This window comes from Psittacula echo (assembly GCF_963264785.1).
Source record: "Psittacula echo genome assembly, chromosome: 6".
Lineage (NCBI taxonomy): Eukaryota > Metazoa > Chordata > Aves > Psittaciformes > Psittacidae > Psittacula > Psittacula echo.
Genome location: NC_137743.1, coordinates 13,724,222 through 13,750,285, shown reverse-complemented (window position 1 = coordinate 13,750,285; position 26,064 = coordinate 13,724,222). Strand labels below are relative to the sequence as shown.

Sequence of the window (26,064 nt, the reverse complement as noted above, 5' to 3'; positions counted from 1 at the left end):
CTCAAACATCAGAAAGAAGATTGGAGGAGATCAGTGAAAGCGTGGGTGGACAGGAAGTCAAGACAATATAAAGATATACCATTAAATATTGATAGAACTGAAGACAGGATGTAGGACTGCAGTGAAAGAGGAATATACACTGTAAAAGCATTTCAAGCTAAAACTCCAAAGCAAGTGTTTATTTTCAATGAAGAGAAACTGAAGCAGAACAGTTTAAATGAAACAGAACTTACAGAGGGAGTCAGGAACAGTAGCAAGTGTAAGCGATTAAGTCAATGGGAAAGGATACAGCAGCAAGTGTAAAGGAGACTTCTAAATCTCAAAGAGATGAAAGACTGCAATGAAGAGTTACAGCTATTTTAAGCCAGTGTATTTGGTGCACAACCAATATAGTTCTTTAACATCTTTACTCTGACATTTTAAGGAAGTGTTGAATTTTCAAGCAGCATTGCATTAAATTCCTGAAGAAGAAATTTTCATATACTTATTACTCACTTTTACTTTTTAATCCTTACCATCTGGAAACATTTACGGTTGCTAAAAACTCAGGCAACCAGGGAAAAACAAAAAACTAAACAACCCTCTCACACAATAAACCCATCACACACACAACCAACCAGGAATCGTACAGCCTCCTCCATACCAGGAAGTCAATGCAAATTGGGAAGGATTTGCTACTAGCACTTAACCTTCACCTTACAGAGTTTATTTTTAGGGTTCAGTGGCAAGCTGTCACTCTAGAGTGAAGGAATAAGGCAAAAATTGAGTCTGAGCCACTGTTTTCAGACATAAATTTTTTATCTTAACTTACATGTTAAAGAAAATAAAAGTTAAAAGCAAACCGTTATCACTAGATTAATTGCTCCTTTCTTGTACAGCCTTTCATCTTATCTTTTTAGCATTATATGAATTAACAGCTCTCTAGAACAGGAAGACTATAAAAGTTTAAAGCAACACATCTGTAAGTACCTACTAACATTTATTCATTGGTAGAATGACACTACTGTCCCTGTTCTGCTCTGAGTGAACCTGTTTTATCACACACATACTCAAAGCAAATTGATACATTATAAAGATACTGTATGTTAACCACTTACAGTCAAAAGTTCATTTATCAATAGAGCTGAGAAAGAACTGGGCCCTGGTATCCCATAACAGACAGCCTTATTAAAACAGCAAGTTCAACTACATTTGTTCACACATAGCTCAAGTAATTTTCTTCTAGATTTGCATTTATTTCCAGTTATTATTATAAACCCTGGTAGGCACACACACTTGCTGCCCTATGACATTAATCCTGAGGCTAAAGAAAAACTAATCCTGCCTAGATACAAGGATTTCATGCTATGGCTTTGGATTCCTTTTTTGACCATCCTCTATTAGTTAGTCATTCCAAACAAACAGATAAAAATTAGTCACAAAGCATTTTTTATCCAACAGAAAGCGAGTTAAAATCAAAACATTTGATTTAGAAACAAAATTAAAATCATTATTAAAACCATAATTGTATTTTAACGTCCATATCAAAGCTGGTGCTGGACAAACCTTATCAAACACTTTCTTTGCTATTAATTCAAACCATCTGCATGAAACTTGGAAATTAATAGGTGCAACCAGCCAGCCAGATCATAGAGGAGAATGAAAACCAGCTCATTTGGATTGCAGTTGTTTCTTGGTATTACCGTTACACACAAACGGTCTTGGCTTTAACACTCAACAGTTTTACATTTTGTGGCCAAGCTGTCAGTACAAAGGAACCACTAAGCCCAAGAACATTTCTGAAAAACAAATGCTGATATTACAGCAAATCAGGACTGCCATCAGGTTAGCAAGAGTACTTGAAAGGCTCTCTATTAATAAAGGGATAGTACCCTTGAAACTAACTTTACATAGATTAAAGAAATTAACTCATGACACAACAGTGTTTGTTGATTCATAAACTTCTTGTGTCAGGGGCCATCTCCTTGTTCTATGGCAGTACGGTGCCTAGCACACCATGCTCCTACACACTACAAATACTATTAGCACCACTAATTACCCAACATACAACACCAACATAGTCTTAAAAGGCTTCTATCCCACCATGCTTTGACTAAAACAACATTAACGCACAATGCAAAGTTCAGTTCCAGGGTGCTGCTATGCTTAGTTCCCTCTGAACTGCCTTTCTAATCTTCATTACTACAAACACCTGCACTATTAGACTACTCCTTGTTGAAATCCCTCTATTAACTCAGGCCAGGACTTTCTATTCTTCCAAGTCATGCTCCTTTCAAAGAGACTGTCGATGTTGCCATATGATCCCCATAGCTGGTGCATCTCAATAGCTCATTATTATTACTAAGCTTATACATGGAGTACCCTACTCAGCAAACTACTATCAAGCTAATAAAATGGACTGAGGAATGATAAACACCAGACGCTTGACCTTTAGAAGCTTATAATGCAGCTTAAATTAACGGCAACTGCAGGCATTCAGGTTCATATGAGGATAAAACATTACATGACTTTCACGGGGTGTCTGTCTCATTGCCAGATCTCTCCTAGGTCTCACATCATTGCCACAACTGCAAGATCAACTTCCTGCCTCCCATAACAACTTAAACTTTGTCTTTAAGACGTCTGCTAATTGTGCCTTATCCAGGCAACAAGGAACAACTCATGCTTTCATGTGAAGAAATGTCACACATTTAGTGGCATATAAACAACACAACTATTAAAATACAATCATACTTCAGGCTGATGAAAGGATCACTTGTGGAAAGGTTGTGAGATAAGGAAATTCAATCCTGTCCCACTGATTAAATTTCATAAGATACTAAACATGGGCAGCACATGAACGTCACACCCTGCTATGATTGAACGCTGTGACAAAGTAGCAGGGCTAGGAACACCACTAATCCACAAACAAAGTCTTCCAACACTGCCTTATTCTACCAACATCTTCCTCAAAGTAATATTCCCAAGCTCAAACCCTCCAAGAGACACCACCTGCCAACAAAACACTCGTGGCCAGTGCTCCTTTCAACTCCCACATTCAGACTTGGAATCACAGAATAGTTTGGAGCATAAGAGACGTTCAAAAGTCATCTAGTCCAACCCCTTGCAATGAGCAGGGACATCTTCAACTAGATCAGGTTACGCAGAACCACATCAAGCCTGGCCTCAAGGAAGCAATGTGGGGGAAGAGGCACTCTGCTTGTGCTGAAGAGGAAGTTGAGGTACTCCACCAGTTCAGAAAAGAAGCTGTCCCCTTACCTATGAAACATCACCCTCTACCACAGGAGACCTACACGGGGCAGCGAAGAATAAATAAGAGAGAGGCAGGATGCCCTTCGGGAATCAGTAACTCGGCAGAGAGCAAAGAGTCTCTTTCCCACAGAGCCTCTCCCACCACGGTTACAAAAGAACGAGAAAGTCAGTTTCCTCTCCCGCCCCGCACTCAATTACGCATACACAGGCTATTCCCGAAGAAAAACAGAAGCAACACAAACGGACAAGAGCTCGGCACCCCCAAGCACTGCCGCCCAGCTCTGAGGGAAAGCAGCTACCCCCCTCCCTCTTGGAGCCACGCACCAACTTACCCGCCGGAGGCCTCAGCGCGCTCCTATTGGCTTACGCCACCAGCGCCGCGTCACGTGGACAGCGCAGAACCCCACCTCTTTCCCCACCACCTTTGCCGGAGACTTAAATGTTGGCGGGGGGGAGAAGACCGCGGCTGCCGCCGCGGCGCGTGCGCATGCGCCGGAGGAGGCGGTGCGCGTGCGCTGGCGCGGCAGCTGCCGGGGACGGTAGCCGGGGTGCGAGGCGGTTCCGGGAGCGTGGGGAGAGGGGCGGGGGCACGGGGCGCGCGCACGCGCTCGGCGGCGGCGGGTGGAGGTAGGCGGGGGAGGGAGGCGCGGCCCCGCCCCGCAGGAAACGGTGCCGCCCGGGCCGCGCTGTGCGAGAGGGCGGGCAGCGACTGGGAGACAAACCCCGAGAGGACCGCCGGAGAACCGCCGCCTCCCTTCGCTCGGCCACCCCGCAAGGCACGCTCCGGTAGGATACCGGCCTGGAGTCCGGAGCGGGGCAGTCCCCTCCTCTCCCTACATCCGCCCCGTCCTCTGAAGCGGGAGCGCCCTCGGAGGGCTGCTCGGTGACCGCTCCCCCATCCGCCGCCCCCCCGCTGCCCCTTTCCAGTGGGAGCCGCTATCCCTTCGCCGCGCTTCTTCTCCTCAGGCTCCGTCCGGGGAGGTAGCCCGGCACTTGTTGCTGACGCTATGGTCACCAGCCCGGCCGAGTAGGCAAAGGGACCGCTGAGCCCGCCGCGGGAGAGCTCCAGTGCGGCGGCCGTCGACGGCCCGGCCCCTTCGGGGAGATCCGAGGGGTTGTTTCCTCTCAGCGCCTGGCCGCGACGGCTTCCCAGGCAGCGTGAGGACTGCCCTCGGCCCTCGCGGGGATCGCGCCCGTAGAACCCCCCCTGCCCGCCCCGGATGGTGACGGCGGGCTGAGGGGGCACCGCCAGAAGCCGCCCGCCCCTTGCTGCCCGCGCCTGGCCTCCCGCGGCAGGAGCAAAGATGTCTTTCTTCAACTTTCGGAAGATCTTCAAGCTGGGTGGTGAGAAGAAGAAGAAACAATACGAGCACGTCAAGAGGGATTTGAACCCTGAGGAGTTCTGGGAGATTATAGGAGAGCTGGGAGATGGTGCTTTCGGTAAAGTGTTCAAGGTAAGGGCAAGAAGGAAACTCGAACAGCTTGTATGGCTCGTTGCTAAAAAATGACCCGCGTATCGCTTCTGAGCTCTCTCTAAAGCTTGCCTGTCTGCAAGTGCTGTCACCTTGGGATACCTGTTGTAAGCATCAGGTGGCCGGAGAACTTCGTTAGGCCGGTAGGTGCTGTGCCTGTCCGGCCGGGGGAACGTGCCTGGGTTCCGGGGGACGAGCAGAGCCTGATCCAGGCGCCTCTTGTCCACCGAGCCTCACGAAACTAAAGATAGAAAAGACCTATTAGGTCATCGTCCCGCCTTCTGCTCCACCCTGCCCGTTGCGGAATCGCTTGCTTCTCCTGTATTTTGTTGGTTTTGGACTCGTGTTCGCAGCGTGGCTTCTAACATTACAGAGACTCTATTTTAGGTGTAACGTTCATAGTTATTTGATATTTTCCTACGTTTCTGTACGGAAGGAAGCCCGTGCACAGGAAAATTGACTTTTGTGCCTCGTGAGTAGTTTATAGGGCCAAGCTCACGTTGCTTTTAATGGGCATTCTCCTCTCTTGTTCCATGTGGGATTGAACTAAATAGTTGTGTTCTCTTGGCTTGCTTTACATGGCAGCATTGGATGTTCTAACTTCTCTTAGTTGTTTGATTTTTCTATCTCTAAGTATACTGGCACAAGTAGTGTTTTTAAGGATGCTTATCTAGAATTTATCAAGCAAAGTAGAATATAATGACATAGTTATAACACTGCTAGTGTTTGACAAGACTGTAGCTTTCAGGCAAATCTTTAGCTACTCTTCCTGTTTCTAAATGGGTATTAATGCTCCACATTTGGTTTAGGGGTAGTGTGGAAAAAACATCGTGGAGGATAAGCATGAGAGAATTGGGGAACTGACATGAACTGAGACCCTGGAACAGATTCTTGAGATTGGAAAAAAAATAGTATGAGAAAGAATAGCAGTTACAGTGTTTCTGAGAGCTAATTAGGTCAAGAAATACTTCTATTTAGAGTACAGCACTTGAGAGGTTATGAAATGTGCAAACTCAAAACTTGTGCTATTTTTACTAGAAATTATTTTAGATTTTATTGTAGTGTGGTGTTACCTGTTTGTAAGTTTGAGCAAAAGTGCCACAGTCACTTCAGAATGCTAGGTGGGGTGTTTTCTCATCCTAGAAATTTGTGTCAGTGTCCTATTATAAGAGCATCTAGTTTATGTTGGTGTAATATGTAGTCTAGATGGTGGTTCTCATGCTAGTGTGGAAGATAAGAGATTTGTTTTTATTAAAATGACAGGGAAATATGTCTGAAGTTGCTCTATCATAAAGCTTGGTGACTGTAAAAACAATGTTGTCTCTAATGGCACTTGCAGATGATTAAAAGTTCTTTAAACTTCATAGTGGAGTTTTGATTCCTTGTTGGTGAATATAATGCTCTGTCCCTTAGAGATGACTGGGGAAGCCTCAAAGCTACAATAATAAATGTGTTCTTCTCCTCCCCCATATGCATTTCCTCACCCATCCTCAAACCTCTTCTCACTTCATGTTTATCTGCAGGCATGTCTGTATAAGCCGTAGTCTGTAGAGGAAGATATCTGAGCAAGACAGCTGGCAAATCTTGCATTTCGGTGTGTTTTGCGTTCCGTAAGAGTTTTTTCCAGTTGGATGTGATTTTTCACTTTGAGATTTATTTCTGAACGTGAAATGACAGTGTTAACTGATGAAATCGATTTATTTTGTTTAAATAAAACCCTATTTTAAAAGTTGTAGTAGTCAGAATGACACATACAGTTACACTAGTAAACATGTTGAACCTCGCACTCATGAAAATTAGAAATGGCTAGTATTCCTAGGGAAAAAAAAATAAATTCCATTTTAAAAAAAGGAAGTCTCCTAGTCCATGTATTCAGCAGCACTCATTTTGTTTCCGTCTAGTTTGAGGAGGAGGGTTACGCATAGATACTAACTGTACTTGTGTTTCTGCATCTGAGCATGCTTGGCAAGAAACTGTTTTGAAAGCAAAGGTGTGGTAGGTTGTTCTTGCTTGGATGAGACACTGCAAGAACAGCTATTCAATACCTTCTCAAATTTTGGAATCTAAGCTATAAACTAGAACAAAACTGTCAACATTTAAAGAATTTCTCTAAGTAATGTAAGTGGGGTGGTGGTTTAATTTTATGTGTGTGGTGGGGTTTTTGTTTGTTTACAAAACCCAGCACCCTGGTGTCAGATTTGCCAAAACTGCATTGGAGTCGGTGTGTTACAGAGTTTTGGCAGATATATGATCAAATGGAATTGCCAGATAAATAAGGCTTTGTATACTTTGGACTTCTAATGAAAAATAGGTTAGATTTGTTACATGCTATGATTTCCTGTAGAGAACTATTTGGTTTAGCTGTGTAACTCTTCTGGACAGAGTATCAAATATTAAAATAAAAACTCAAACACAACCCTTAAATTATCCTGTCAGTACTATGACGCCTACCTGATTACATTTTTTACATTAAAAAATGCTGTGTCTAGTGATAACTAGTTTTGTATCCAGATGTCTTTAAGGGTACTGAGAACTTGTGATTTACTCCCCCTCTTCCCAACCAGCTACAAGGGTCTTGCTTATTTTTTTAATAACTTAGCCAAATTACCAGACAAGCTTATTTCCTTTGAAGCTGTTCAAGTTTCCTAAAGCTTTCTTAGCTCTGACAATTCATATATTTGTATTCACTAAGTAATGTTCAGAAATACTCTTAAGTGTTTCAACTGCTGTGGCAAGTCTGTTGTGATCAGAGGAGCTGTGTAACTGCAGACTACTGATGCCAAAGGTTTATGGTTGTATAGGACTTTTCATTGCTAGCCCTTTTCAGCCTCTTCAGAGAGGCCACTTTTAGGCTGTTTTCTTTTTGCTCTTGGCTAGTGTGGTTTTCCATCCTTTGTCAACTTATAGGCCTCTGCAGTACTTCAGTATCAGGTGATGGCCCTTGTAAAGAGAATTTCAAGGCTGATGATCTTTTTGCAATGTCTTTTAATTGCCTTTCATGGGTTATGTAGAATTACTGAATGGACTGCCGGGGTTCTGACAGCTGCTGAAGAAGCGTAGTATTAACATTGGAGGCTGATTTCAACTTTGAAATTTGATAGCTAGATTGCAAAATATTATTCCTTTTTTTTTTTCTTTCAGTAAAAGAAAAGAAAAACCAAAAGACAGTTTGAAACTGCTCTGGATTTGATCAGGTTAAGTCACCTGAAATATCTTAGGCTTTTAGTGTTTAAGTTAATAGTAATAAGTTTGCTTTAGAAATTAGTTACATTATTATATTATGCTATTTTATTGTGTTATATTGCCCTATTGTATCCAGTATCAGTTCGGTGCACATAGTAAACATTGCTTTAAAGGTAAATCAGTATAAGTAGGTGTTAGACTTTCATCCGCTTTAAGTTACTTTCTAAATTCACAGAAGTTAATATCCAGATGGTGTGAAAACAGACCTTTAAAAAGCCTGATGCGTTCTGCTGCTCTTTCTTGCTAAAATTCCTGTCTGAGAGTCTTAATCATACAGATGCACATAACTGGTTAAAATGCAGATGCCATCCTAAGTTAATCTCTTGAAGTGCCAGGACTGTATTTCAGTAAAATTTCTCAGCCTTTTTGGTAGTCAGAGCACTTAAATTGCGGAAAGGCATTTTCTAGCGTCTAGTTGGTGTCATCTCTGAGCCTAGAAGATACTTTTCAAACAAATTAGTGAGGGGTACGATCTGTGTATATATATACACACTCATTTTAAGTTTTCTACCAGAGCAGAGTGGCAGGATGTACGGTGGCAGTATCTTACATAAGGTATCTATACAGGGTATGTGTATGGAGAGGGAATATATAGTATATATGCATTTTAATAGAAATCAACAAATTACTATTCAGGAATCTGTTATACTTGTCTGGTTTTGAATTGCATTCATGCTTCTTAGTTTGAATTGGAATATTCTGCCCATTTATAGTATCCCATTTATTACCTGCTTCTAAGATTTTGGAAGCATCGTATATACAAGATTCTCATAGGAATTTGGAAAATCAAATATTTGTATTTTGTTTAAAGTCACTAAGACAAGTTTTCCAACTCTCAGCAATTAACTGGTGCTTGGTTAAAAAGCCTGTTCTGCTTTCTCTTTAGGTTCAGAGGAGAGATGTTGTGGAAGCTGATAGCCATAGTCATGGTGAACAGCATTACCCAAATGCATTATCTTCTGAAAACTATAAATACATTAAGTCTTCATATATACTTATATTCATAGTAGTGGCCAATATGAATTAATCTCTGGCTAATGATAGTGGACTTTTGATATTAGTGTTTCTTCAAGTCCAATAGACTAATGATTTTGCTTCATATAAGTTAGGCCTTTGTTTCTGCTTTTAAAACAATCCTGCCTCTATAATGTACCTATGTGACTTACAGGAGAGCCTGGTTTTGCCATCATGTCTTCTACAGCAGGTAGAAACAAATAGATTTTTTTGAATACTGATTTCATGAGGCTGGACCAGTGTGGCCTTCGCTCCTTTAAATGCCAAAATATGGACTGAGAATTGGTGGTACTTAGAAGTACTTTTTGTGTACCACTAACATCATAACTTATTTTCTAATCCTAGAAAATGCTTAATTAGTCTGACCTGAAAACAGAATCAGGGCACAGCAGTCATAATTTGTAGTTTTTGTGGCCTCACAGCACAGTTTTAAATAATCCCTCCAGCTGGATATTGCAAGTTGAAGTTATCTTAATGATGGTAAGGTCTCATGCTGCTTGCTAGGGTGGATTTCTTTTATAGCTGTAACTTAACACTCATAGGAGTAGATTTTGACCACTTAATATCTAAGCTGAAGCACTGATAAGCTGTTTTTTCTCTGCTCTTTATCTTTTGACTTACCTGATGTCATTAGCTCCACTAATTCTTTGGAAGAATGTTAGAGCTGTTGGAATTTGTAATCATTCCTATAAGAAAAGATAGTTTCCTGTGGAAGGGTGTTGCTTGAATTCATTTGAAATCCTTTATGTTTAGTGCTAGTTGGAAGATAAGTTCATGTTTGGAAATTTTCAATGAAGTGAAATACTGCAGTTTTATGACTCTGCCATAGCCAGACCTGGAAGCCAAAGCAGGTGAAAGTGTCCTAAATTAAATTTTAATAGATAAGAATGAATCAGTGCAGAACTTCTGGCAATTTTGATTAAAATTGTTTGGTATACTAAATACATTTTGTTCTAATCTATTTTCATTCATAATTGACTGTGTAAGTTCACCTCTGATTAAACTGGAGCAGTAAAGTAGTGCAGTTGTCCCCAGGAGATCTGAATTAATAATACTCACCTAAATGCTATGTTGCTTTGTTTAGCCATAGAGGCATTAGTAGATAGAGGAGAGAAGAGAGTTGATTTACTCTCAAAACACTAATGTTTAAGATGGCAGTGTTCAATTTTAAATATTTAGTCTAAGTAAATGGAACTAAAACTTCAGGTAAAGCTTGCTAAGTACAGAAATTTCTGTAAGAGTAGCCTGAGTGTTTTAGGGCTATTGTGCATGATTTAGGTGAAAAGATGTGTGACTCTTTATAGAAGACAAACGATTTTAGTCTTCCTGATCAGCTTGGTGAGTTGCGCTACAGTATTACGTTTTTTTTTCACATTGTTGCGGTTTTAGAATGTTGAGGACACCAGCGAAGGAAAAGGCTGTATCACTGGTTTAAACCCTGGGAAATGTGTCAAGGGGAAAGCTTCACAAAGCTATTCACCCTGTTGTCACTCTTAAGTTTTCTGAGAAAACAGGTAGTGCAAGAAAGTTGTCTGTAGATTGTAAACTGAGATAATTTTCTTGGTTTAAATGGCTTCTTTGCATTTTGTCCGTAGCAAAGAAATCCTCTGAAGAAGTATAGCATGTTTTGTGTCTCATTTTTTGGACCTCTTTAAGTCACTTGGCTTAAAATCACCATCACAATACTTATGAGTATTGTTTGTTGCATTCAGAATTGAACTGCAGACATGTTTGTGGAGGATAAATATAGAATGCTCATGATCACTCCTTGGTAAGGCAGTCATCTTTTCCAAGGTGTAGGCACAGTTATGTGAACTGTTCTAAACTCTTAAGTAAATCCTGTGATTTTATTTATCCATGTTTATTAAAGTTCCTATTTGTTTTCATGTCTTTTGATATTTCATATTTCTTAGCTAACTATTTGTGTGAGTGCTTGGACTGTTAGTTTCCTGTCCGGAGAGCAGAACTTTAGATTTGAGGTATAAACTAAATGTGACTGTTTAATGGCAAATAGACTGCGGAGTGAAGCTTTTTTAAACTGTTCTAACTTGATGAAGTAATTCTTCATATCTAAGATGCAGTCTATTATATTAAGAAATTCTGATATAGGAGCTAAAAAAAAATGTAGTGGTACTACTGTTTTGGTTTTGCCTTTTTTTTTTTTTTTTTTTTTTTTTAACAGGTTTTGTAGACAAATTGGTTAAACCTTTTGAGCTTAATCTTTGGCAGGGCAAAAGTCCTCTGGTAATACAATCCTCCAAGCAGTAATACATGCTATTGTTGCAGAGCAGTACATAAGAAGTTTCTTTTGGTGGAGTCTCAAATTCTAGTTTTGACCACCCCATAAGCAACATTGAAGAAATCATTTTTCGTTTGTATTTGCAAATACCACAGTTCCCAGTTTGGGTGGTTTTTTAATTGAAAGCAGTTATGAATGGGCCTTACGTTTTCCATGGGCCGTGACCCACCTTTTGAGAATCTCGTGAGGTATAAACATCATTCTCCTTCAATGACAGTTGTGTCTGTGTAAAAGAGGCATCATGTAATTAAACAATCTGGTTTGAGATCTTAAGTGCATTCCTTAAGACCCTCGCCTGAATTGTGGTTTATGAATACTACTTTGGTCTTTGCTTCCTTGTGCTCCCCCAATAATCTTTAATTATATTCAGATTATACATGGAATTGGCAAATTTGTATTGCCTCACCTCTTTTGCCCATTGTCTTACTTCACTGTAGTTGCCAAATTACTCAAATACAACGCATGTGCTGCCTTTTCATTTGACACTGTTTGGATTGTTCCAGTTGTCAACATTTAGTGACAGGAAAGCCATGAAATTTAAAGTTACAAAACAAAGCAGACTGAATGAATAACAATAAAAAAATGATGGTTTATAATTTTTGTCGAAACCCATGTAAAACATATTGTCAATCCCTCTAATTCACTTGTAATGGCTTTATAACAATATGGAATGCTTGAAAGACATTTCAACTGCCAAATATGTCTCAAATATGGTATGTGGAAACACATTTTTTTTCCACTCAGAAATTGGAATGAATCTTTTTCGAGAGAAAGAAGACCTAGTATTTGCAGAATATGTTTGAAGGGTGTCAGGCAATAAAAATTCACTAAGTGATATTCAACAAAAAATACTAGGCTACTTCATACTTCAACAAAAATTAAGGCTTTAATGTAAATGTTACCTTTCCATTGGCATTTCAAATTTTCTGTGGAATATGCTCTACATTTGTGATATAAACCAACTGAAGTACATGCAGCAGCAGATTTAACTAAAGTGAAAAATCCGCAATAAAATAGTAATGGAAGATTCTTTGTATACTTAATGTACCTCCTTAAAGTATTACATTTGATTGTCAGGAGGATATAATGTCTCTTACAGCAATTCTAAATATATGTAAAAGCAAGTTACAATATTAGAGGTTATGGATTTTTCTTGTTTATTTTCACTTTTCTGGATTAAGAGTGGTTTGCAGTATTCTGTAAGACTGCGTGTGTTTATATAGAGATGTTAATGTAAAACAGCTAAGCATGAGTGATGATTTGGAAGCTAAGAGAAAGACACAAACATTTTCCCCTTTACATAGCCATGTTTATATTTTGGAGCCATTTTCTATTTAGTTAATTACCTATAGCCTAGAGGAAGAAATTGCTCAAGCATAGATTCATGTTTGAATCACGTTCCACCCAAAATCTGGCTTTAAAAAGGTTCTAATTACCTGAAGCATACTGTTCTATGATATGATTTTTATTTTTTACTGATTTTTCTGTGGAGAAGAATATGAAAGTGAAAAAAATAAGACTGTACTACAACAGCCAAATCAATTTACTGATTAGAATTTAAAATCTGCTAAATCTCTTCTCACTACAAAGGACTAAGTGACTGTCATCTTAAGGTGTCAGTCTTAAAAATTAATCTGTTGGTTGTTGTTTCAGAAAAACCTGAAACTGAAGGAGGCCATAACAAATAAAGGGACTTTATTATTTTCAGAAAGTATTTTTTCTGAAGTTGCATTAATGCACTTTCTCAAAATGAGAGAGTGAGCAGCGAGTGGAAGGTCAAATGTACAGTCTGAAGGTCTGGGGAGAACCATTATCCTATAACTTCAGGTGTGCCTACATCAGAATAGTTTTACCTAGTATGAAAGCAATGATGAATCCCAAAGCTAAGGCAGAATCGTTTTGGTATCCATCTAGCCTGATAATGAATTGAAGAAGACTGTCCCTTTACTTTATTCATATCTCATTGAACAGCAGTTTAGATCTTTCTGGGACTTTCTTGTTTAAGAAGGACTTTAAGGAACTAGGTTTTGTCTCTAGAAATATTTAGTTGTAACCATGATTCAGAGAACCGTATTCTGAGGGAAGTTACTGTAAATTTGTTAATGATACAGTATAACTTGGCAGCACCTTTTGCAGTGGAATTTATTCTTTATCTTGTAGGTAATGGTTCCCTTGACACAGATTTGTGCTGTGAAACCAAAGCTTTTCTCTAGTACATGTCTAAATTTTCATTATAGAAGATGACTTCTCACTTTTATTTCTAAGCAGTACTTTACCAGGAAAAGACTTAATAATTTGTAATCAGAAGGCAAGAAAACCTTAATGGAGTAATGTTAGCTGAGTCCTTTAGCAAGAATTAGCATGTTGCAGTAAACCCTCATCTCCTTCACAGCCTTTGTCTCAGGCAGGCTTTACTCAATTCATATGCTCCCTTTTTCATTTTGTAAAGTTCAGTCATGTTCCTGCCCCACCTTCAGCTTTTCCTGTTTGAAGAGGCCCAACCTTTTTAGTCTGCTTTTTATAAGACAACTGCTTGACCCTTTAATGATTTTGATTGTCCTTCTCTCATTCTCTTACCTGCTCAACTTCTGTGGATGCCACAGATCTTTCAGTTCACCATTCAGGCAAGTGTTCTGTTTTTTGGTGCTTGATAGTCATGGGTCAGAACCACTGTGCAGCTGCATTGCAGTGTGAGAACTGTGATCATTGCTAGGAAATACGATTAGAAGAGTTCGAAGAGGAATTATCCCCCAAGCGAACTGAAAGCATTCCAGTAATGTTGAGAAATGGGTACTCTTGAAGTTAAGCCAAGCTTGTTTTTATTCTTTCACCCTTTCCAAGTAGTTTTTACTAGTAGTGGAGTGAATGCAGTAGCCAAGTTTATAAGTAGCCTGAAAGAAGGAAGTACTGTCTGCTATTTTTTATCTCTCTGGATGGGAAGTCTGAAAGCTTAAGGCTCATCATATAAACAAGAATAATGTCAAGTGTTTCCTATTGATTTACAGGATAACTGGGGTACCTGAAAATGCCTCCTCTGCTTTTGGATATAGCAACAACTTTAAGCTATCTTTTAGTAGTAAACTTAGATGTTCTGGTCAGCTTAACAACAACCCTAGAAGTTTTTTGTTAAATTAGCTTGTTACAGATAAATAAAAACCAAACAAGCACACACTTCCCCTAACGTTTAAAAGTAAAATAGAAAAATAAGCAAGTGTGCAAACTTTACTCTTCCATTTGATCACAAATGTCTGTGTATATGTGGTGGTTCAATGTTTATTGATGCTCCTTAGTGTTTAGTGTCTTTATTAGTGGCCTGGCATGGGACCTTACCTTGAGGCAGTGCAATATGAAGATTTTTCTGATTCTCTGGAAAGCACTTAATCGGTATGGAATTGTGATACTAAATGAAACAGTCAATAACACATCTTCTCAAAGTGGTGTATTTCAATAGCTTTAGTAAGTACAGAAGCACTTCTGAATGATGAGTGGCTTGGTCTTTACCATGACTGTTTTCCACAGCAGTTTCTGACAGCGGTAGTCAATGCAGCCAGAGTTCTGGCAGTGTGTTCCCTTTCCCACCTCCTTCCTTGTGACAGCTCTGGTGCTTGCCAACCCCACGATGATCTGGTTCAAGGAACTAAGCACCCAAAAGCTGATCGTACATGTAATCTCCTTGGCTTCCCAGATCAGCTCACGGGAGGGCCAGACAAGTGGCAATGCTGATATAAGGGTAAAATGACAAGACAATGTCAGCATTGGCTTAAATAGCTATAAAAGGAAAGCATCAGGGTGGCATATCAATATTCTGAAGTTGTTAAGGTATGTCAGGGGAATCTGGTTTTGTAAGGACAGAGGGAAAAATAGGCATACTTCTGTTGTATAAATCATCTACCTTTAGCAACAGTACTGATAAAAGGCAGTTTTGCTAGGTGGTGCCGTTGGTGTTATCAGCTAGTAGTTCTGTCCCTTTGCATCACTGGCACCCATGCTAGAAGAATCTTGTTATGTGGAATCATAGAATCAACTAGGTTGGAAAAGACCTTCAAGATCATCAAGTCCAACCATTACCCCAGACCACATATATGGGCCACCACATATATATACATATCTTTAACTGGAAATACACTAAAAGCTTGTTCTCCCAGTTTTGTTCCAGGTGGTATTTTTTTTTTTATACTTTAGACATGACACATAACTACTAGAAAAGAATGAAAAATTTATAAGACTTCTTATTTGGCACCAAATTTACCTATATGAGGAAAGTACAGAAACTGAATTGAATTTGAGTGAGCAGTGTTTTGAAGTAAGAAGTGGCCTAGATAATTTTCCCAAAGGAATGGAGTTCTGCTTTTCCTCTCTCTGTATAAATACACAACAAAAGATAGCTCTTTGCTTCATAAAGCCTTCAGCTTAATAAAAGAATAAAAAAATAAACATGACAGAAAAGGACGAGTAGGAGAAAGCGGGAAATCTTGTCAAAGAGAAAACTACTTCATTTTTAACAGCTGTGCTGGTGCAGGCTCATTGCTGTCACTTCTTGGGGACATGGGCAAAATAAAGCTTTCATAATTCCATTAAAAGTAACATTGCCACACTATTAAGAGGTGAGAATGGCACTTCCTCTTGAATATCTTGTTTGTTTAACTATTTAATATTATTATGATACTCAGCAGTTATTTTGGAAGAATATTGTTCCTACATTGCCTGAAGATCCTCTTACTGATAGAAGCTCACAATTTCATTAAGTTTCAGAAGTATGAGTAAAGCAGCTGTGCTGTTTTCCCTTTGCATATTGTGTGCATCAAACTCTGGAAAGAGAGTCAAAGTATTTATCCTGATTTTGTTTTAATAATTATATCAAGTAATGCAATTATTCCTTTGACCATTTGTATTAGTCACTAGCATATTAAATAAATTCTGAATGAATTGCAGTAAAATGGCAAACAGCAAGTGCAAAAACTATATCATAATATGAAAAAGATTATCGTCACCAGCATGCAACCCCTACAAACCAAACAGTTAATGTGAAAGGCAGCATCAGAAGCAACATGTTCCACTACTGTGCTGAATACAAATGAAGTTTACTTACAGAACCCAAGATGCTATTTCTGTGGCACTTGAGTAGCCGATTTTCAAGGGATACCAAATGTTTATTCAGATGGTGCTTTCCCATCTCTTGAGATGTCATACTTGCAGCACAAAAATAGCTTAGGTCATTATAAACTGTATGTGAGGCAACCTTTCTAACTCACATGTGGAAAGATTTCACTTTGTTTTTGTGAGTTGGTATGTAGCTTTAGGGTTATTACTTAAGACTCACAAGACTACTGGCAAATCAGTGACTGCACAAGTGCGAAGTAGCATACAACATCGTAGTGAATTTTGTGACTGATAAAGTTCATTGTAGAACTAACTTGAAAAGAACTAGCTTATGTTGAAGAGAGCTGAAAGGCATTGGCTTAACTGCATTGATTTCTTTGGTGGTTGTTGCTGTCTTTGCAGTTGGTTTCTGTTAGATTGTGTTAAGGATGAGTATGTGAGGAAGCAATAACTTCCCTCTAGAATTCTAAATTTCCCATTCTTTTTAAAATATATTAGTACCATAAAGAGAATATTAACTGGTTTTTGTAGTCATTTTACTTAAAAAACAGGGATAATGTTGGACAGCTTTTTTATGAAAGCTGTCAAAAGCTACTTCCTTTTTTGTTACTTCAGAAATAGGGGAAGTTTCATCTTACGAGACTAGAACGTGCATGGAGCAACAGAATATATGCTTTTGACAGTTTTGCAAGAACTGTTGCCAGTTTTAATGTGGTATTGATGTAGTCGTGTTTCATTTCCCACTGTTATAACTGTGTCTTTATGTAAAATACTGAATCCTAAACTGCCTGTGTATCTTATATTTTTCCCTTTAAAATATGAAGTATATTTTATTTATTGGTCATTTTAGCAGGACAGAGAATGAAATGGGTTGGTAATGCGTCATCTTGTTTCATTTGTTTCATTTAATCTTTTCCCTCTGGCTACTTAGCTGTGCTTATTGCAAGTCATGAATATGGTTCACATTGCAGTATCAAATTATACAGAACCTTTTCCCAAACTGCCTGTATTTTTCAGCTAGTAAGATGTATACACTTTAAATGACGGTTTGTTACATCTGTTACATCCCATCATCTTTGACAATAAATAAATTGTCCTAGTGTAGGTCTTTAATGCCTTCCTTCTGCTATATGAAATGTAGAGCTTTTAATACTATTCTTCACTTTTTTGACGGCAAGATTTTTTTTAGCTTAATGACTGTGCCACATTTCATCTCTATGACTATGTAGTTTCCCTAGTAACGTGTCAGAAGGCCTTTGTTGAAGGGTTCTTGAACTTCAAAAGTAGTTGTCATTTTTGTTTGTTTATTGTTTTGTTGACTTGTTCATTTCCAGTTGGGAAAGGCAGAATTTTCTATGCTCAAGTCAGATGCGCTTCTTTGTTGTTGTTCTTTTGTTATATATGAATAGCTGTGCTGGCTCAGCAAACAGCTGTAGCCATCTTACAGCTGAGCTGACTAAAGGCTCTGGGCAGAGCAGATCCCAGTTTTGTTTTGTAACCTGACTCCAAGGAGCAGAGTAAGGAGGAACTGTGGGTTGACCTAGCCAATTTATTAAGAAACAGTAAAAAAATCTGTTTTGATCTGTGTACATCTGTGAATGTACACTAGAAAGTTCTAGTAAGCAAAATGACAGGAAACTAAAACACTGTGAGATATCTGCAGAAAGCTAGAGTTAGCTTTTACAACTCCAAATGTCTCCTTAGGGAAAGATGTTAGCAGGAGTAGCACTGGCTCTTAGATCTCAAGTGAAATAAAGCATTCTTAGAGATATTAAATGACTAGAAGCTAGATTATAACATAGAATCCTCGCAAGTAAAGGAATCGGAGGATTCTTAAGTCCTGTATTCACACAAATCATGAAGTTATCAAGAACAAATAGAATTCTCAATTTTCAACCTGGCAGCATGATAATTTTCAGGAAAAAGGAAAAAAAGGCATTTTGGAGAGCTTCAATTCTCACTTGTTGGTTGGCTTAAAAGCAATTGTAGTGAACAGCTAGAATTAGCAATTGTTTGATTAAAAGCTATTTCTTGATATCATCGTTTCTTGGAAGCATTAGTGTACATCACCTGGAATAAAGGTGTGTTTATTGCTGGAATAAAGACTTAACTTTAAGATGAAGTGACCAAAATAAATTTGTAAATTAAGAAGTAGTAAACATTGTTTTATTTTTTCTGATGACACAATACTGAATAAATAACTGCAGGATATCTGTAATCCAAGATGAAGATACACTGGGCTACTATCTCTCCTGGGAAGTTGCAAGTCAGTTTGAGGCTGACATTGTCCGGTGCTGGATGAAAAGGAGAAAACCTCTGCCAGCAACTGTTAGTGTCCTCTGCAGATGAAAGATACTGGCAAAGCAGCTTAGCACTGCAGGGATAAATCTTAATTTGTCACACCTCCCCCTTCTCAAGTATAGGAGTTAATTGTAATGCAGAATGGTGTATTTTAATGCTGCTTTTGCAAGTGGTATGTATAGTTGTTATAACTGAACTTGGGAAAAATATTGCCAGTCCTTTGCACTTACACCTCTAACACCGCTTACTGCTTTAGTTACAAATGTTTCCCTGATATTATCAGCGGTTTTTCCCTTTTGCTTTTATGTGAGCTATTACACAACAGGAGAAAGAGAAATGGTGTGTTATCATAAAACCACATGGCATATTTTGGATATTTTCTTGCCAACATTTAGCAATCTTTTGTTATTTTTTGTTCTGTTTTTTAATGGATTTGCTTAAATTAGAAGAAAGATGCTGAAATCTGATATAATATCCTCTGCTAAGTTTCCTCTGAAGGACTTTTTGAGTTACTTTGCATATACTGGCCAGCTCAGCCCTGATACTTTTCAAATATGTATATAAATGTTCCTCACGCAACACGTGAATCAAGATGGGAACTCTGGTTAGCTGGTTTACAGAATACCACAGAAGTAATGAAAATATATGAAGGGAATCATGAGGTTAAACATGAAAATTATATTCCCTACCACTCCCCAGAATAACTTCTGGAATCCTCAGAAACCAACTGTGGAGGAAACAGAAGAACCACAATATGTATGAAGTACAAGGATAATGTTAAAAGAGTGAAATTGTCATGGAAACTGCTCCAAAACTAGTATAGCCACAGAGGCAGCACTAGACCACAGTATCATAAAGACCTGCTTCAGTAGTCTGGGTTGAACCCTGGTCTCCACTTTATTAGTATTTGCTTGTAGAAAGTAGAGGCACTTTTATCTACACTTCTGTTTCAATATTGTTTTCCCAAGCATTAAATGTTTCTTAAGTAGAAGAAACTGTATAATAGGTAGTTGTGATACATTGTTCAGACAGGAAGATTTCTGGCTGATAGCTGTATTTTAAGCATGTATCATCTTTGGTAGATACTCTCCTGTCATTATCTTTTGAATAGTTCTTTTGTAACAGTCATTTCAACAAGTTTTAGCAGGTATAACTGAAGTTAGTCGGGTTTTAATTCCTTGGACCAACCATATCTATAATTAAAAAAATTAAATTCTCTATAGTTTCTTTTATTACTACCACATTTTCAAGCATTGTGTAGGTAGGACTGGTGCATTGCTTCTGTTAAATGACTGGCTCATTGTAATTTCCAGAGATCTGTGGAGGTTGTCATCTCCTTCGCTGGCCTAACGTGATTTATTGTAAAAGTCATGGCTTAATATTGCAGAGGTTGCTATTTGCTTTTGAATTCAAACTTTTAATTACATTTATCAACAATCAGTGTTAGAATTCCTGCTTTCTTTTATTGGATTAATTAGATTCTTTTTCTGAAATTCACTATTAAAGAACACCTTCCTATGTTTTGAAAAGAAGTTTGTATACTTGATACTTGATACTGGACAATCATGCAGGTTTGGCTTTTGGGGGTTTGGGGTTTTTTTTTAGCTTCAAAATGCACAGACCAATGTTAAATATGGTATAGTAAACTTACACAAAGCCAAGTGCAGTTTACTTTTCCCAGTAGTACTTACTAGTACTTACAGATTTATTAGATCAGGCTGTTAAAATCTGAAATTTGTCTGGGTTTTTTTTCCTTGTTTTATATGTTTAAGAAAACTTGAGATCCACTGCTTTTTGACAGCTCTAAGAAGCAGCTTTTGCCTTTGCCTTTTCAGTACTGATTACTCACACATCATCAGAAAGTATACGGATCTAGATCTGACAGTCACAAGTTTACACAAAGTGCAGCTTTTTACCTGCAAAAACATCATTTGTTGAGAAGGGATGTGCATATTTTTCACTTTTTGATGGTCTATGATTATAAGTGCAGTTTAGTTGAGAAGAGTGAGTCAGAAAGGAAGAGCTGCTTAATTGATTTGTTTTGCTGCCTGCAGAACATACCATGTGGTTACGTAAGATCTCAAAAGAGATCAGGCTTCAGCAAGAAAGGTGATGAGCAATTTTCTACCTCCTATCTCAGCTTTGTTTCCAGTTGGCTGAACAATAGATGGAGGATGCACTTAACTCTGTTCAGTTGTAAATGGTGGTTACTGTTTAGATGTCTACATGCTGCACGGTTGGGAAGGAAGCATTTGCTGGTGATAGGAAACTAAAACGGCTCCTCTCAACCTAGACTGAAACTTCATATTGGTCATCTAAAGATGAAAGACTACGAGTTATCTCCGAACTGTAATCCTATTACTCTGGAGCAGTGGCTCTGCTTTCCTTTCTGCCCGTGGCTGGGAATATGCAGCTTCTTGGCTGAGTGCCCAGACAGTAAACCTGCCTTTTAATATTCTGCTATCAGCCTCTTCACAAAGCTTCTGGCTCTGGAACTTGTATGTGGTTATATGATACTGTATTAAACCCCAGCATTGATCAGGAGGAGTTGTTAATTTCACATGCTCACAGACCCTAGTGTCATGTAGAATGGTTATTCTTTCTTGTAATCATATGTTTTTAAATTTTTATGGTTTTGTGCATTAGATATTGCCATTTTAGTGTGAGGGATTTAGGTTCACAGGAAAAGCAATTTGCAAGTTCTGATTTACAAGATCTATTTATTCTATGCAAAACTGCAGTGCATCTTTCTTAAAGTACTTTATCTTGGGAGAATAAGAGTATCTGTGTGTTTTCTACTAATGAGAATACGCCATCCATTGCTAGGACCGTGCTGTAACATACAGTTTGCTATTCAGTTGTGCATACTGTCTCTCTGTAAGTTAGCATTTGCTGCAGTAACCTTAAATATATAATGCAAATAGAAGTTTTGGTGGAAGGATTACTATATTTGTTGTTGCATATAAAAGTTAGTATTATCTATGTCATATTCCATTAGTCAGGTCTTGGGGGAATGAGTTACTCCAATTCAGTTTTCAACAACTATGTATAAATCTTTTTAAAAGATCAAATTCTGCTAATGCAAAGAAGGAAAAGCTTAGGCCCCCTTTCTTTCCTGTTTCTACATAAGGCAGGATTGAACATTGAAGATGCCAGTTTGGATTTCTTAGCTTAGGACTAAAGCTTAAATGACATGTCACGGAAGCAGAATCAAATGTATTTAAGCAAGGCATTTGAAATAACTTGAATTGGTAGTTGAGAGCTGAAATATAGGAAGAAACCACTAGGTTGCTGATACAAGACATACTTTGAAAGAGCAGAACCTCTGAGTAGCATAAGTTATTTGTCTTTAAATGTTTATGTACCCAAATGCAAAACGAGTGTATGCAAATCAAGACTGCATCTACACAGTCGTTGTTGCTCCTGCTCTGACCTTTGGAGAATGTTATGTGGCAGAAGAAGGACTTCAGCCAAAGTCTAGAAAAACAAACATGCCCACAAAAAACTGTAAATGCTTTTTGTTCCTCTTAATCCAGAGGGTTTTTTGTTGGGTTTTTTTTTTTTTTTTCCCCATATGATAATAGTGCTACATAAATCTTGTGCATGAACAGTAAAAAAACCTTTCCTACACAGTTCAGAAGAGCGTATTTCTTACATGCTTCTTACAGTAAGCTGCATAGATTTAGTATTTTATTAGAGTCCACTGTGGGGTGGAGATGAGTAATGTCTTATTCAAAAAGAACTTTAAAAATCATGCTTAAAATATATAAAGATTTTTTATTATTATTATTTTCAGGTGTAATTTGATGTATGCTTAAAATGTTTGGTCAGGCCTCAGAAATACCCGGTGGAAACATGCTACTTATAAAGCTTTTTTCTTTTAAGAGCTTAAAAAAAAGTCTGGATCTAGACCTACAAAATTTTACTATCTCAAGTCGGAACAAAGGCAAACATTTGTTTTGTTTATAATTGTTAAGATACCCATAAAGATAATCCTACTGACTCTATAATCACTTCTGGTTTTTAAATGAAGTGTTTTAATACAAGGAGAAAATAAAAGAAACTTACACAAAGCAGATTTCTAGTTACTTCAAGCAAAAGGATCTGGGAAAAATCAAGATGCCAAGTACTCTGTAAATAGAAAAAAACAAAATATGCTGTAAATGCAACAAACTACCTAGCATGTAATTTACCAGTGCTTTTTTTCTCTCAGAAGGTGAAGCTGAATCGGAAAAACAATAATATCTGTTACTGTTACCTGGTTGTAGACTTTAGAAATAGTTTTATTTAAACAAAATATTACTACCGTTATGTAGTTTACATGTAAATATGCGTAAAGATGAATTTCAGATTTTTTCCCCTCTAAGTATCCTTCTAAGGTACAGTAGAGTGTGTGGCTGTAAAAATGTGAATTTACACTTAATATTTCAGTTGTCTAGAAAGGTACTTTAACTACCATTTTCTGTACATGTAAAGCTACCAAGTCTCTTGTGGAACCAGACGTATTTTATCTTTCATGTTTAATTTACAGTGCAGCTCAGGAATAGGAAGGTTGGTCTTTCATTCTTGCTATAAATCATGAAACCAAAAACAAATTAAGCTTGTGTTGTGAAGCAGACTTTTTTGTTATTAGAATATGTGTTAGATTAGAATGTTTTATTATTAGAATGTGTGTTTTTATTATTAGAATATGTGTTGGACAACTCAGCAGTTTGTTTTCAAACAGTAATGTTATATGGATCCCGTATCTCTGTTGTTAAAAATGAGAAGGCAAATATTGAGGTTGGGAAGATGGTTGGTTTTTTTTGTTTTGGAAAGAATATTGAGATAAAAATGAATGTTACAGAAAACATTTACCCTCAGCATATGATGACTATGCTTATAAATGTATTTTGCTGTTACTGCTGCTTTACTGAATGTTATAACTATTTATCTTAAAATATTTTATTCTCTTTTGCCACATTGACAGAATTATTTATGGCTGTGAAAGTCATAAAGTATAGATCTTGGAAATCATTCAAAAGAATTCTTACTTGCTGTCTGTCATCAGCTTTAGTCTGATAATGAGATTAAGTGACAAAAGTCAGGGCTGGGGATTCTTGCTGTGTCCTGTCCTGGATTCATCTCAACTAGGTTTGCCCCAATGCACCAGCAGTCCCAGCAGAGAGACAGGATGAGCCACGTTTTGATACTTCACATCAGGAGTCAGAATTGCCCCTGCAGGTTCTTGTCTCTTGCTGCTTTGGAGAGAGCCTATGTCCCTACTTCTCGCGGAATTTAGTTTGAACGTCAAAAGCTAGGTGAAGTAAATCCAGGCCTTTTCTTCGAGCTCTTTATAAATGGTGAAGTCAACTGCAGTCCTACAACTTCATTAATTCAGAGGCAAAAGGTGACCACTTTTCAGACTGGAATTGCTGCGACAAACTAGTGGTTTTATGATGGCTTGAGAAAAGTACACTTTCCTGTTTAAAGTTTACTTAATTCCGAGTTGTTACAGTATTCCTTCAAACATAACTTGCAGTAGAATTATTAGAAAGTGTGTATAATTTTGTGTGTGTATGTACACATAGTCATGTAGGCTAGGTGTTTAATATTTGCTTTATGGCCCACATATTTGAAAGGAAAATATAATCTCGCCTTGCCTAGTTTTGCTGGATTAGTGTCTCAGCAATATTCTGTGAATAAGTCTTTAGAGCAATTGGTTTCTGAATTTTTTGCTGTTTAAATAATAGTCACTCTAGTTGTTTGCGTGTTCTTACATTTAAAAAAAGCCAATACTTTTTAAATGTGTAGTAGAAATGCCTGGTTTGTTTTGATTTGGGTTGGATTTTTTATCCCCTTGGGTACCTAAGGTTTTGTTTTCCTCCTGCCTCTTACTTGTTCTCCCATTGAGTTTATCACTACACAAGTTCTAGTTCTCCCAAGTCCTAAGGTGTGGAGTAATAGAGGCAGGCAGCCTTTTCAGTGTGGCTAACTTCAGTGAGTAGCCCTCTGTGGAAGTCCTTCTAGACTTCTGAAGCAAAGAGAGCAAAGTGCCCAGACGAATGATGGCTTGGCAGCTTTGTAACGTGGGAGCTTGAATACAGCCCCTGGCTGAAGAAGAGCCTAACCTACTGATTACTGGTAGAGGAGCCGTTTCTCTGTGGCTTTGAGAACAGCTGTGCTGCCCCAGCGTGGGGAGCATCAGAAGGGCAAGAATGTGCACTCAGAAATGAGAGAGAGGGTGGTAGGATAGATACTTCATGCTCTTGTAAAGTGTTAATAGGTAGTTTTTTGAGGAGCAACACAAACCTTTTGTCTTAGGAGTACAAAATAGCAATGACCCTCAGCTATTAGCTGCGTGATGGTTTGAGGAATATGATGAGAATTATTTTTATGTTCCTGGCTGTCATTGTTTCTTGACCATGAGAAAAGTTACTAAACCCATTTTCTGTGCTAGACTTTATCTAGTCTTTAATATGCAGGTCTTCTCTTTTTGTAGAGAATCTAACTAAAGGCAGGAAAGCAGTCCAGAACTGTCCGGAGAGGGGGTTTTGTTGTTTATTTTTGTTTTATTCCTGCTGACAGTTATCTGGTGAAATTCACACGTGTACATTTGCTGTGACTTCTGTAGGCTCAGAACAAAGAAACGAAAGTTCTGGCTGCTGCGAAGGTGATTGATACTAAATCAGAAGAAGAACTTGAAGATTACATGGTTGAGATTGACATATTAGCATCCTGCGATCATCCTAATATTGTTAAGCTCCTAGATGCTTTCTACTATGAAAACAATCTGTGGGTAGGTATTATTTCTTTTTGAAATACTTTTATTTACTTCAAAAGTAAACTGTGCAAAAGTAAAAAGTACATTTTTCTTCATTCAAAGATCATTTGTCCATTACATCTTGTTTGGGTTGTCGCTATTGGGATAACTATTCAGCTTCAAAACTAATTTATAAATCATGGGTATGACTTTTAGGAAATTGTCAGTGCAAAATTGAGCTACACCGAGTCATTTGGTCAGGAGTTTGAATCTACAATTTGGAAGTTTGTTCATTTTGGTATGTGGAAAGAGTTCTTAATGCTTATTGTAGTGGCAGAACTTAGATTTTAATTACATTAGCACAACTTAGGGTGAGATTTCAGAATCTGTGGCTGAAAAATAAATAATATGCTGAGAAGGTAAGCATGTGAAGTAGGTATTTTAGAATAAGCTTATTGATGCTTCCAGGAAGGACAGTTTACCAGGACCTGGACCATAATTAATTTACTTAAAATCTTTATATCTAGTAGGGAGCATACGTATGATTGTACATCACTTTTCTGCTGTATCTTATGCATTGAACAGCTTTAGCTATGAAAATACAATTTTTTTTTCTTCCAGGCAATGCTAGTAACATTTCA

At 38.1% G+C, this 26,064-nt stretch overlaps 1 protein-coding gene across 1 annotated transcript in view; it reads left to right on the top strand.

The window, feature by feature from the left end:
• The first annotated feature begins 4,215 nt into the window (after positions 1–4,215).
• SLK (STE20 like kinase) overlaps positions 4,216–26,064 on the top strand; it is a 46,796-nt gene continuing 24,947 nt past the window's right edge. The window contains exons 1-2 of the mRNA XM_080621772.1: positions 4,216–4,706; positions 25,295–25,459. Of these exons, the coding sequence (XP_080477898.1) occupies positions 4,557–4,706; positions 25,295–25,459 (315 nt within the window). The 5' untranslated portion in view covers positions 4,216–4,556. The remainder of the gene's footprint in view (positions 4,707–25,294; positions 25,460–26,064) is intronic.